The following is a 14,366-nucleotide window of genomic DNA, read 5'->3' on the forward strand; positions in this document are numbered from 1 at the left end:
GCGCCATCCCGTGGGGTGGTTAAGGAGGATGCCAGTATATTCAGATGACTAACGGATGCATGAAAAGATGCTGAACGTCACTCATCATCAGGGAAATACAAATCAAAACCACAATGAGATACCACCTCACACCAGAGTGGCGAACATTAACAACTCAGGGGGCGCCTGGGTGGCTCAGTCGGTTAAGCGTCCGACTTCAGCCCAGGTCATGATCTCACAGTTTGTGAGTTCAAGCCCCGCGTCGGGCTCTGTGCCGACAGCTCGGAGCCTGGAGCCTGCTTCGGATTCTGGGTCTCCCTCTCTCTCTCTGCCCCTCCCTAGCTCACGCTCACTCACTCTCTGTCTCTCTCTCTCTCTGTCAGAAATAAATAAACTTGAAAAAAAACTCAGGCAACAACAGATGTTGGCAAGGATGCGGAGAGAAAGGATCTCTTTTGCACTGCTGGTGGGAATGCAAACTGGTGCAGCCACTCTGGAAAACAGTATGGAGGTTCCCCAAAAAATTAAAAATAGAACTACCCTACCCAGCAATAGCACTATTATATCCTTTATCTAAAGGGTACAAAGATGTTGATTCGAAGGGGCAAGTGCACCCCCAATGTTTATAGCAGTGATATCAACAATAGCCAGATTATGGAAGGAGCTCAAATGCCCATCGACCGATGAATGGATAAAGAAGATGTGGTATGTATACACACACACACACACACACACACACACACACACACACACACAATGGAATATTACTTGGCAATCAAGAAGAATGAATTCTTGCCATTTGCAACAATGTGGATGGAACTAGAGTGTATTATGCTAAGCGAAATAAGTCAGTCAGAGAAAGATAAATATCACATGATTTCACTCATGTGTGGAATTTAAGAAACAAAACAGACGAACATAGGGAAAGGGAAGGAAAAATAGGATAAAAAGAGAGAGGGAGGCCAACCATAAGAGACTCTTAACTACAGAGAACAAACTGAGGGGTGCGGGAGGGGAGGGGCTGGGAGGACGGGCTAAATGGCTGATGGGCATTAAGGAGGACACTTCTTGGGCTGAGCACTGGGTGTTATATGAGTCACTGAATTCCACTGCTGAAACCATTATTACACTGTATGCTAACTCACTTGGAGCCCAATTTTTAAAAATTAATTAATTAATAAAAAGAGAAAGATGTCAGCGTGAATCAGACCAGGGTGGAACAAAGACCAATTTATTTCTGCCAGATAGTATTTTTCTTCCTCATGCTACCTGATTTCATCAAAACAAGGCAAACAGAAAGCGGCAGTAAAAGCTTTTTAAATGACCTCCCGGGAGGGATGGCTTCACTAAGTGCCCCATTGGTTCTTTTTCTCCTTTCCTTTCCGACCCCTTCCTCAGAAGGAGCCTGTGGTCCAGGAATCAGCAAACTTCCTCTAAAGGGCTGTACATATCTTCACTTCGGGGGGCCATAATTCAGTCTCTGCACAACTGTGTAACTGTCACTGTGGCGTAAAAACAGCCAAAGATAAAACACAAGTAGGGACGTGGTTGCATCCCAATAAAACTTTATGTGTAAACACAGGCCACGGGCTGAACTGGGACCTTGAGCTCTGGGCCACCATTCCCTGCGTGTGGATGGTTCGAGGCCAAGACTGAGTCACAGGATACATTACCTGTCATGGCGTGAGGGACACTGGTGACCAGGACCTTCTGGTTCTGCATCCTGACCCCCGTCTCTGGGTTCTGCATGTCCTTCACCAACGCTTCAATCTGCAAAACAGAACCCAAAAGGCTGGCTGACCGGAACCGTTTTTCTCACAGACACAAGCACCCTCGCCGGGTTGGGGAGCCCAGAGAAATGCGTTCTGACTCGGAGACGCTGCGCAGGCCTAAGAGAGAAGGTGGCACTTAGCAGAAGGGGATTTTCATGGACAGAAAGTGAGAGGACAAGAGGAGCCGAGGCACAGGAGGACGACAGTGCCCGGGGTGAGAGAGGGACAGAAAACAGGGGCAGACGAAGCCGGAACGACAGGTGGGAGCCAGATCACAATGGGCCTCGAATGCCATTCCCGGAGCGTGCATTTTGCTCCAGCAGTGACTGATGGAGAGGAGCGTCATCCAGCCCACGTTTGCGAAGTGTGGTCCACGGCGGACAGAAGAACACTGAAGCATGAAGAAGTTTGCCAGGGTGGGCGCAAGTGGGGACATCCATTTGAAGCTACTGCAACGGTCCAGGCAAGAAATGGTGGGGCTCCCATGCTTGCCACTTCTGCCCCGTGGTCTCCTCTCAGGAGAGCAGCCAGGGTGAGTCTATCAGTTATTCTGGAAGATGTCCCTCCTCCGCTCAAAACCCTGCAAAGGCTATTCCACTCAGAGGCAATGGCAAAGTTCCCCTACTGCTCTAGTGGCCGGGACCCCTTCCCCCCTGACTTTTCTCCTACCGCTGCCCACCTGGCTGCCTCCCATCCGGCCACAATGGCCACCTTGCTGCTTTCTGGCCATGCCAAGAGTATACCAGCCTCCTGCCCCGGGGCCTTTGCTCTGGCTAGTCCCTGTGCTTACACCACTCTTCCCAAGAACCTACGTAGCTCACTCGCTCACCACCTTCTTCAGCTAACATTCTCGGGAGGCCTGAGACCATCCTACTTAATGCTACGACTTTGAACTCCACCCCTGGCATTCCTGACCTCCTACTCGCTTTTTCTATAGCGCTCAGCTTCTAACCGAGGAAACTATCTACCTAGTGATTACATTGTTTATTGCATGATTCTCTTGATCCTAGAAAGTAAGTTCTTCAAGGGCAGGTCTTCTGTCTGTTATTGTCTGAGGCTGTATTATGACTGCGTGGCATAGAGCCTGACACACAGGTGATACTCCATAAGCGACTGATGCATGAGTTAATAAATAAATGAAGACAGCGGCAGGAAAGATAATAGGAAGGCGTGGCTTTTAGAGCCCTAGTTAACTCGAATGAACCGTACTTGCAAGTGATTGACTTGTTCAGTGAGGGGGGCAAAGTCTGTAACTCCTGTGATCAGAGTTGCCAGTTACCCAAATAGAAAATGGAGAAAATGGAAAGGAAGGAGCACCTTCTGGAAGCAAACGCTTCTGCTTTTGAACGTTGACCGAGCTAGCCAGAGGGTCAGGCAGGGGATGGGAAATGAAGGCCTCAAGTTGGAAAGAGATAAAGGTCAGAGATAAGAATCAGTCGTGACTATCGAAGAGAGATTGAAACAAACAGAAACAGTGAACCGTCCGAGGAAGAATGAACCGCAGGAAGACAGACACAAGGACACCCGTGGTGGTCTTTAGAGTACTTTTTAAACTGTTATTAAAAAAAAAAAAAAAATAGTCTTCCACTTGGAAAAATTAAACAGAAGTAAAGTCAACTGAAGGATATTTTAAAACAAACCGGATGGGTTGGCACAGTTTAGAAAAGGCAACCCGGAGGGACGGGCTAACTGGGCAAGGGGCATTAAAGAGGACACCTGCTGGGATGAGCACTGGATGTTATATGTAGATGAATCACTAAATTCTACTCCTGAAATCATTATTGCACTATGTGCTAACTTGGATGTAAATTTAAAAAAATTTTTAAATTAAAAAAGAATAAAGTGGAGCTATAGGAAAAAAAAAAAGACAACCGAGGTGTTTCTCTTGTCAATGTTTACGATGGGAATTGACGAAGCCCATGCAGAGGTTTCGAGCTCCATGTTCCCCCAGGAAACCGCTTACTCATGAAGAAACCATGTATCCCCAAGCCTGCCAGGTGCCTGCAAGGGTCCGTCAGTCGCTCAACAACCAGCCATGGTGGACTCAGGAAAACCAAAGATAAGGCGACGTGGCCCCTGAGCCCACGGAGCGCACCGTCTGGCACAAGGATATCATAGGACAACACGGGAAGTGTGATGGCAAAGGTGAGTTCCTGGGATCACGAGGACACAGTAGTGCCAGGAGGGATCAGCAGCGGGGACTTTCGGAGTGAGTCTTCAAAAGACGATAGGAACCAGGGATCAGAGAGGGTGGGGGAAATGGTGGGCCATGGCATTCCAGGCTCCGGGAGCAGCAGGAGCAGGAGCATGAAATACGAAGGAAGGAACAAAGGTAGGAACACAGACCTTTCCTGTCCTTCTGTGGCCAGAAGCCTTCCCCCCGCCCACAGCCCGCTGTATCCTCATGAAGGGCTGCATCTCAAACCCAACCTGTCTGCATCCCAACCGCCACCCAAACCGAAACAGGTCACTGGTCCACCCGCTTCCCCTCCATTTCACTAACTTGGTTATATCATCGTCCTCCCGCTTTTTAATAAAATAACACTCCCCCACTCTGTGCAGCCCTTCACAATTACCTTTTAGACTCTGCTCAGTGCTTGCAGTGAGTGCAAAGGGAAGCCCGCGATTCTGGCAGCTTCGTGGGGTTTCATTTCTCTACCAACTGCAGGATTTCACTTAACCTCTCTGAACGTCCCTCCTGGACCATAAATGGGGACACTGATAGTATGTGCCCGAGTAATTGACACAGTTTTGTAATCTCTTAGCATCTCATTAAGTAATCAGGCAAAAAATGCTTTACGAGGCCAGACAAATGTTATAGACTCGTAAAGATGTACAATAAGCATGAAGATATATACTTTGTCAGGAGACATGTGTGTTAGTGGTTATGGTTTGAATCAGTAACAGCAGCAGCTTTCATACTCGGCACGCAGGGCTGTGTTCAGATGCCCGGGAATAAAAACCCTGCTCTACTTACCGTGCAAATGCAGGTATTTATCAAGCATTACTAAGCGCCCAGCACTGTGGGGGGTACAACGAGGTAGAAAACATACTCCAAGTCCGCGGAGGATTGGGAAGACACGTGTATAAAAATAAAAGGGTAACTAAGATAAATGCTAGAGATCTGGGTGCAAATCCCTGCTCAATATACAAGCCAGGTCAATTGCTAAATTTCACTAAGACTCATTTTTCTATAACCTAGAGATGACAATAATACAGAGACGACAAAAGTACCTATATCATCAGAGGGATGTTGCAAAGATTACATGAGATGAAGCGCTTAAAGCACTTGGTATCATGCTATGCACAGAGTGTTCAGTAGACAGCAGTTGCAGGCTGAATTAGGCACCAAAAAAATAGGCAAGGTGCTGACTGGAATAGGAAAAGAAATAGCCAGGAAAAGAAAAGGATAACTGAGAAGATCCCCCCACACACACAAAAAAAAAAAAAACATAGAGGGTGTATAGGAAGGGAGGGATGGCCTGAGAAGGCCCCAGGGTTCTCTACACAGGGAAGCGAAGAGATTGAACTTGGCCCCCTCTTGCACAGTTGGCGGGAATGCAAAATGGTACCGCTGCAGTGGAAAACAGTATGAAGGTTCCTCCAAAAATTAAAACTAGAATTCCCAGCAACCCCGCTTCCCGGTACACATTGAAAAGACTCGAAGCCAGGATCTCGAAGAGATATTAGCACTGCCGGGTTCGCTGCAGCATCGTTCCCAACGGCCAAGATGGGCCAACGGCCTAAACGTCCATCAGCAAGTGAACAAGGCAAAGGGTGCCACAGACATACAATGGGACATTAGTCAGCCTTTACAAAGAAGGACATCCCGCGGTATCCCACGATAAGGATGCGCCCGGAGAACACGTCGCTAGGCGGAGTAAGAGCCAGTCACAGAAAGACGGCATGATCCCACTTACGTGGGGTACCCAACAGGCAAGTTCATAGAATCAAAGAGTGGAATGGTGGTGCCAGGGGCTGGGGGAAGGGAAATGGGAGCTGGGTTGCCAACCAACAACTATCAACTGGGTTGCCAACCAACAACATGCAGCTCCTCTGCATGGAGCTGGGTTGCCAACCAACAACTTTCAGTCAAGCAAGGTGCATAAGCTCTGGAGATCTGCTCTGCCATATTGTGTCTATTAACAATAGACGGTTGTTAACTATGCTGCTTGTGCACTCAAATTTTAAGAGGGGAGTACTCCCGGTAAGTGTTCTTACCATAATAAAGTAAAACTTTTATTTTTTTAAGCTTATTTCTTTATCTAGTGGGGGGAGGGAAGGGGTAGAAAAAGACGGAGAGAGAGAGAGAATCCCAAGCAGGCTCCGCGCTGTCAGCACAGAGCCCAACGCAGGGCTCGAACTCACCGCCCGTGAGATCATGACCTGAGCCGAGATCAAGGGTCGGACGCTTAGGCGACTGAGCCCCCCCAGGCGCTCCCACAATAAAATAAAAATTTTAAAGAGAGAGTGATAGACAGAGATTGCACCCAGCTGCATCGGAGGTGAAGGGTCACACAAGGGAGCAGGACTGAGTACGAGCTCCATCTGCCCAGACACTTTCTCGGCTCACGGAGTGTTCCAGAACAGAAACTATCCGTTTCCGCTCCAGTCAGAGCTGCCATTCTTTTTTTTTCAACGTTTTTTTTTTTTTTTTTATTCATTTTTGGGACAGAGAGAGACAGAGCATGAACGGGGGAGGGGCAGAGAGAGAGGGAGACACAGAATCGGAAGCAGGCTCCAGGCTCCGAGCCATCAGCCCAGAGCCTGACACGGGGCTCGAACTCACGGACCGCGAGATCGTGACCTGGCTGAAGTCGGACGCTTAACCGACTGCGCCACCCAGGCGCCCCAGAGCTGCCATTCTTGGCCTTCTGCAGCATCAGGCTCTTGGCCACTGCCTAGAGCCTGCAGTCGTGAGGGAGCAAAGGGGTGAACCCAGCAGGGTGTTGGAGGGACCGAGAGGAGGCCGCTTCTTCTGGACTTGGGGGACCCAGGAGCCGTGCGCTGCGGGGGTCACTCCTGCAGTTCTCAACCCACTGTGAGCCTCAGATTTATATGCTACTCCAAGAAATGCCTGATTTTCTGGTGTGAGGGCTCAGGCCTCCCCTCTCTCACATTAGCTGCCAGATGAAATCCCATATTTATTCACAAAAAGTCTTAGACGGGGCACCTGGGTGGCACAGTTGGTTAAGCGTCCCAACTCTTGATCTCAGCTCAGGTCATGATCTCACGGTTCCTGGGCTGGAGCCCATGTCTGCACCATCACGACACAGTCTCGTCGGGATTCTCTCTTTCTCTGCTCGTCTCTCACTCCTGCGTGCGCACTCTCTCTCTCGCAAAATAAATAAACTTTTTTTTTAAGTTTATTTATTTGCCCTGAGGGGTGGTAAGGGCAGAGAGAGAGAGGAAGAGAGAGAATCCCCAGCAGGCTCCGTGCAGATCAACATGGGGCCCGATCCCACGAACCGTGAGCTCACGACCTCAGCCAAAACCAACTCTTAAGACCTCTTAAGACCTCACTCTTAACCAACTGAGCCATCCAGGTGCCCCTGAAAATAAGTAAACTTTAAAAAAAAAAAAAAAACTCTTGCATGAGACAACAATGTTTCGTAAGAACGGGGAGTCGAGACATTGGAGAAGAAATAGAAATTGCCTTATGAGTTAGAAATCGGATAGAAAGTCAGCAGATTGGATTCCTTCTCTTCGCATTTAAAAAAAAAAGGCTAGTTATAAAGAGTTTGAAAATAATCTTCAGAGGAGGAATAATGAGAGTTATTTTAAAAACACAATGAGGGGAGTCACATTTCTTTCAGGCAGGTATGTCACCCGTCACAGAAAAGAAGGGCTGGTGGGAGGAGGGCACAGCACGTGAACCTCGAGAACATTCTGAGGGAGTTCAGGCCGCTGAAACTCCACTCGATTTGCCTCAGACTTTTCCTCATATAAATTCCTCCGAGGGGGCTCCCCAGTTCTCGAAGGAAACTCTTGAGAGACTCTGCTGTGGGCTGATTTGTGAACCCCGAAATTTGTATGTTGAAGCCCTAACTCTGAGTACCTCAGAAGGGGAGTGTATGTGGGGGACAGGGTCTTGAAGTGGTAAGTGAGGTAAAATGAGGTCGTTAGGGGGGCCCTAATCCAAGAGGGTTGTGTCCTTATGAGAAGAGGAAATTAGGGGCGCCTGGGTGGCTCAGTCGGTAAAGTGTCTGACTTCGGCTCAGGTCATGATCTCACAGTTCATGAGTTCAAGCCCCGCGTCGGGCTCTGTGCTGACAGCTCGGAGCCTGGAGCTGCTTCGGATTCTGTGTCTCCCTCTCTCTCTGACCCTCCCCTGCTCATGCTCTGTCTCTGTCTCAAAAATAAACAAAACATTAAAAAAAAATTTTTTTAATATGTTTTAAAATTTAAACTTTAGGGGCGCCTGGGTGGCTCAATCAGTAAAGTGTCTGACTTCGGCTCAGGTCACGATCTCGCGGTTCGTGAGTTCCAGCCCCGTATCAGGCTGTCTTAATGTTAGGGTAGAGCCTGCTTCAGATGCTCTGTCTTCCTCTCTCTGCCCCCCTCCCCCTCCTCTCTCTCTCTCTCAAAAAAAAAAAAATTTTTTTTTAAAAACCAAGAAGAGGAGGAGATTAGGACACAGACACGTCCGGAGGGAAGACCACGGGAGGACACGGAGGAAGGCGGCCGTCTGCAAGCCAAGGAGAGAGGCCTCAGAGGAAAACCAACCGTGTCCGCTCCTGGTCTGGGATTTCTAGCCCCCAGAGCTGTGAGGAAATAAATCTCCGTTGCCACAGAGCCCATGGCACTTTGTCACGGCAGCCCGAGCAAACTAGCAGACGCTGGGCTCTAGCATCCACCCCGAGAGAAAAACCCCTTTGCGCATCGCGGAGGAGAGAGAATCCCAGTCGTTTCCAGGTTCTCCAGAGAGCGGGCGAGAAGCCCTTGCCTTTCAGCTCCAAACGGCTGCCAACTCTCACACCTCCCCCTGGTGTCCCGTGGGCGTCCCCCGGGGCTGAGGCACAGGCCAGCCCTCCCCACCTGCAAATGTCAAGGCCAACGCCCAGCCAGACTCCGCCAGATCCCGTTCCCGGGCACAGACAAAGGCAGCACAGCCAGGCCGCGCTGGCACCCCTCGCCCCGTGACCCCGTGTCGGGGGACAGTGTCGGGGGCGGGAGGTGAGGGCGTGGGCCCCACGTTTCTTCTCTCAGGAGCCGTCGTGCTGCACTGTGACTGCCAGCGTGCCAGGGAACCCCGACATCACAGAGGAGCAGACACGACGGCTTTGACGCCCCGACATCCCACCCTCCACGCCCACGCCACTCCTCACATTAAGGAGCTGTCACTCACTGTGCAAGATCTCTGGGGCTGGAATTTTCCTTGAAGCCGGAGAAGGCTCCCAGGGGGATGATAATAATCAGTCCTTGTCTCTACAAAGACGGGCAAAATGAGCCAGAACCATGGGGTTGTTGTGCTAACAGACAAGAAGGGGCTCCTGCTAACACGCTTGGCCACACAGAGGCCTGCTGACCCCCGCCTTCTCACGCGGGGTCCCGCACACCCTCACGAGCGCCACACCCTCATCGGTACTCAAATCCTGCTCTGCCCACGCTGGTCAACAGCCCAGGAAGCGGGGCGCCTGGGTGGCTCAGTCGGTTGAGCGCCGACTTCGGCTCAGGTCACGATCTCGCGGTCCGTGAGTTCGAGCCCCACGTCGGGCTCTGTGCTGACAGCTCGGAGCCCGGAGCCTGTTTCGGATTCTGTGTCTCCCTCTCTCTCTCTGCCCCTCCCCCATTCATGCTCTGTCTCTCTCTGTCTCAAAAATAAATAAAGATTAAAAAAAAAAAAAAGAGTCAACACTTAACCAACTGAGCCACCTTAGCGCCCCAATATCAATATATTTTAAGTGCAACCGGGGTAGAGAAGCACTCAGACCCTCAAATCAGAATCGTCTTTCTAGACATAAACCAAGTGGTTTTAAAACAGCCAATAGCTTCTCGCTGAATGCAGAAGGCATCAAACTGCTCACGCCAAGTACAAAGCCCCCAGTTCTGGGCCCTCCTTACCTGCCAGCCTTCCCGTCCGTCGACCTCCCGCTGTCCCGACCCCTGATGACCCCCCCATACCAATGTGACACTTCACACATCCGTGTGTTGTACCTGCCTAAAAACTCACTCATCTTCCCATCCTCCTGGCAAAGAAAACTAACTTCTGGTACCTCAGCTCGGTTGCAACCCCCTTTATGAAACCTGTCCTGATTCCCCTCACCCCGGGCAGAACTGACCATTCCTCACATTGTGTGAGGTGCGTGTGTGTGTGTGTGTGTGTGTGTGTGCCTCTCTTTGTGTAGACAGATATAGAGATACATGTCCTCTAACAAAGTCTACCACGACCTTGAGAGCACTTCTCTTCTTATTTACGTATCCGGCTTTCTCTGGGAGACTCTAAGCTCCGGGAGGAAGGGGCCAAGTCTTAATCCCCCCAAGAGTCCCCAGCACCTGGCACAGTGTAGCACATAAGTGCAGGATTATGTGTGCGTGTGTGGAGTGAAAGAGTGATACGAGCAAAACATACCATGCTCCACCCACACCTCCTAATATTTCTGTGTCTTCACTCCCTTCACAAGCAAAAGCAAATGCCAGAAGCCACACCAGAAAGCATAGCGTCTAACAGGAGGCTTCCCCCGTGGCACCAGGAGAGTCAATCCCATGGTGTATCCCAAGGACAGCAGCACGGGTACTCGCTTGGGATGGCGATCTGGCGATCACAGAGGGGACGAGCCAACATTACAACAGGAGCCCATGGGTGTTGCAACCATGGGGAGCAGTGCACTGTGTGTCACACACACACACACACACTTAGCATATGCCATTCCCTCTGCCTGGAACACCCTTCCTTCCCTTTCTCTCTTTCTAGAACTCCCATTTATCCTCTGGTTCTCAGCTCCACGTCCCCCATGCACTTAGGTCAGGCCTTCCCACAGCCTCCACTCCGCCCAAAGTTCATAGCATCATATCACATTTGGGAACAGATGATGGTCAGTCCCGTATTTTTCCTGGTTCCTCCACCCAGTGGCTGTATGACTGGGGCAAGACACCTCTCTGACCTTCAGTTTCCTTCTCTGCAAATGGTGATAACATCTGTCTTGTGGACCAGATGGGATAATGGGACACAGCATCCTTCATGAATATTCATTAACTATCTCACTGAATATTCACTGAGTGGTGAATGACACCACGCCCACGTCCACATTCTTTTGGTCTGGGTCTTTCTCCAGAAGGCTGGGCATCTAGCTCAGCTGGCTCGTTAGGGACCCCTGGCAGGGCTCTTGAAATTGGCTCTAAGGAGCTCTGCGACCTGACTGAGGACCTCAGGATACACAGACAGACAGGGTCCCTTCCACGAGGCAAAGGGAAAGATCGGTACTGGAGGTGTGGGCAGAGTCTGGGGGACAGAGAAGGAAGTCCCTCTGCTCCGGCGGGGTGGGGAGAACCGGCCTTCACCGAGGAGGGCTGGGAAGTTGGCAGGTGAGAAGGGGAGAAAGGGCTTTCCCAGGAGAGGAGCCTGGTGTCTGAAAGGGCACAGCGTTCCCAGAAAGGTGGGGGGGGTCATTGAGGCCGGAGCCCCACTGAGTACCGTGGCCGCTCTGTTTTGTTTCCCTGGAGGGCAGGTGCGGAAGGCGGCTGGGAGGTAAAGAGAGGTGGGTCAGATCAGGATCCCGAGGGGCTGGGGCTGAGCAGATCGTACTTTACCCTGTGTGCATGGGAAGCCAACAGAGGGTTTTGGGCTGAGGGGATCAGCGTCGATTTAGGAAAGAAAATCAGTGTGCTTATGAAGCACAGGGTGGAGGTAGACAGACTGAGGGGGAGCAGGGAAGCTGGAAACCAAGACACCAGACGGAAGGCCAGGTAGAGAGAGGAAAATCTACCAGATAACAGTCATGATGGAAAAGAGTGTCCGAGATTCAGAAAACAGAATGTCTCCAGACAATTACTTTCTGGAAGAAGAAGACAGTCTCGGGAAAATCCTGGAAGATGATTTCTGGCTCTCAGAGATCAGACTTAGGAATTTACGCTTTGAGAAACTGGCGTCTGTCTGTTTCATGGATGGTCCTCGCACCTCTAATTCCTGGAATATGCACACACGCTTCTTGAAGTAGGTGGACCACGTGTGACCGACTGCCCCCGGTGTGCCCGGGACCATCCAGGTTTTAGCGTTGAGAGTCCTGGTCCAATCAGGACAGTTGGTCCCTGCCTACACCAATCTGCTGAGCTCCAAGGGCTCAAGGCAGAGTTCTTATTGTCACAAAGCATTGAGCTAATTCTACTCAACAAGATAAGCCTAAGAGGGCGTACACGCACTGTGAAAAATGGCTGTACATGGGGATGAAGGGTGGGCAAGGGACCTGGGACCCAATCCTTTGCGGATCTCTTCTGACACTGGCTATCTCAAAAGCCCAGAGCAAAAGGAGCCAGTTCCACCCCAACACATCCCCCCACGAGGTACATGCCACATCCCAAGTGTCCTCAGGTGGGTCCCCTGTGCCTGGCCACTTGGTCTGAGAAAGCCTTTGCAGAGGAAGGGGGAAAGGTTCTGACTTCTACCGCCAGCACAGACAGACCCAAGATCCACAAATACACGTACTCGGGTGAGGAACCTTAGGACAGTATCGGGATTCTGTCTCAAATCTGACACAGCCTCCGCTGGACTGCCTTCTGGCACCCTTCTCTCCAGAGTAACAGGTTGTTGTCTAGCCTCCAACCGACCGTCGCCCCTGGCTTCAGAGTCTCCGCTACAAACATGTTACACGTAAACCTAATCATTATAGTCTTAAAACACACGCGTGCACACACACCCACACAGAGCAAATAAGTCATTTAATATCATCAAGCGGCACTAACGGACCGCAGGCGTGCCCTCCGCTCCCGGCCACACGCTCCGAGCCTCGCCAGCATCCCCGCGCTCACTTCCCAGAGTTGGGAGCCTGCGCACCTCCCGGGGCCCAGGGCACCGGACCGCGCTCACCTTCTGGAGAAATGCCATCCTCGGCCTGTACTGTTGGCCTTGGTGTCGGATCGTCATCCTGGCCCCCGGGTGGATTCGGAACCGGAACGCCGGCGGCCCGCAGGGGGTGGGTGGGGGAGCCCCCGGCGCAGGCGCCCGCGCGCCCCGCACCCGCCGCGGCGTCCGCGGGGAGGAGGGCGGCCCGGAGCGCGGGCCGGGGGCGGCTGCTGCCGGCGGCGCCCCTCTCCTCGGCCTCGGCTCCCGCCCCGGGAAAGCGGCTGGAATGCGCGCCGGCCAATCAGCGCGCCGCGCCGCGGGCTCATTAGCATGCGCTGCGCCGGCGCCCACCTGCCGCCAGGGGGCGGCGCCCGGCCCCCGCGGGACCCCGAGGAGCCTCAGGTGAGACCCGCGCGTCCGGGACCCGCCGCCGGGAGGATCTGTCGCAGAGAGTGCGCCTTTCCACCCGGGGCAGAAGTGAGGTATGTGCAGAAGTGAGAGCAAGCAGCCTCACTAATGAGCGCGGTGGAATAAACGGTCTTTCGCATCCCCGTTTTGCCGCTAGCCGGAGCAACGTTGGGCAAGTTTCTTAAACTCTAAGCCTCAATTTCCTTACCTGAAAAGGAAAAATGAGTGATGGGATAGTCATATCCAACAGACGGTTGTTGGATCCTTTAATGGGGAAATGTGTAACACGGTGCTTGGCCCTCAGCACTGTTTTAGCAGTATGTTTAGCAGTGTTTAGGAAAACAAATCATAAGTAGATTGGTAAGGTGGGGGGGGGGGGGTAATAAAAGGAAGGGAGGGAGGGAGGGAGGAAGAAAGGAGAACAGAGAAAAACAGGAAAGCTGTGGTTGCTGCTGGGCCAGCTGCCTGATCCAAGCAAGTTATAATTTCCTTCTCTGGTCCTCAGTGTTTTCGTATCTAGAAAATTAAAAATGAGCCTCCTATGTAGTCAGCAAGAGTCTTCAAGTCTATAAAGCATCATTATTTTCATATTTATCATTAAAATGATAAATCATTAGCATCATTAGCTGGATGGCGACAGATTGTGGCAGATAAAGTGTTTGAGTTGTAAGGGGCACCTGGGTGGTGGCTCAGTCGGTTAAGCGTCTGACTTCGGCTCAGGTCATGATCTCACGGCTCGTGAGTCCGAGCCCCGCGTCCGGCTCTGTGCTGACAGCTCAGAGCCGGGAGCCTGCTTCAGATTCTGTGTCTCCCTGTCTCTCTTCTCCTCCCCTGCTCATGCTCTGTTTCTCTCCGTGTGTCTCAAAAATAAATACACATTAAAAAAAAATGTTTGAGTTGGAAGAGAACCATAAGGGGCTTGGTTCAGGCAGGCACATCAATGACTATCCCTTTAAAGCTCTGGTTCTTATCCATATCTTTGGTCATACCTATAAGATAAAAGCTATGGGCATTCTCTCAGGAAACATGTTCATGTGCACACACATGCACACACCTTCACACAACACTGACTCCACTTTGCAAACAATTTCAAGGGGTTCATGGCTGGTCCACCGCTCCCTTTTGCTTTAGAGAATCCAGGAACCAACCGGTGTCCATCGACACAAAAAGACCAGAGATCCTACTAAGTAAACTAGGCCACTGGGAAG

At 51.3% G+C, this 14,366-nt stretch overlaps 1 protein-coding gene across 2 annotated transcripts in view; it reads right to left on the minus strand.

Annotated features, from left to right (window-relative positions):
- The window catches only part of RGS9 (regulator of G protein signaling 9), a 73,418-nt gene extending 60,335 nt beyond the window's left edge, over window positions 1-13,083 (minus strand). Inside the window, exons 1-2 of one of the 2 annotated variants that reach the window (XM_078438244.2) lie at window positions 12,775-13,083; window positions 1,653-1,749 (exon numbers count right to left, since the gene is read on the minus strand). In XM_078438244.2, coding sequence (XP_078294370.2) covers window positions 1,653-1,749; window positions 12,775-12,831 — 154 coding nt within the window. In that variant the 5' untranslated portion in view covers window positions 12,832-13,083. The remainder of the gene's footprint in view (window positions 1-1,652; window positions 1,750-12,774) is intronic. The other variant, XM_078438245.2, reaches the window with a different exon arrangement.
- Between the last annotated feature and the right edge of the window lie 1,283 nt (window positions 13,084-14,366).

This window comes from Panthera onca, chromosome E1 (assembly GCF_046562875.1).
Source record: "Panthera onca isolate mPanOnc1 chromosome E1, mPanOnc1 haplotype 2, whole genome shotgun sequence".
Lineage (NCBI taxonomy): Eukaryota > Metazoa > Chordata > Mammalia > Carnivora > Felidae > Panthera > Panthera onca.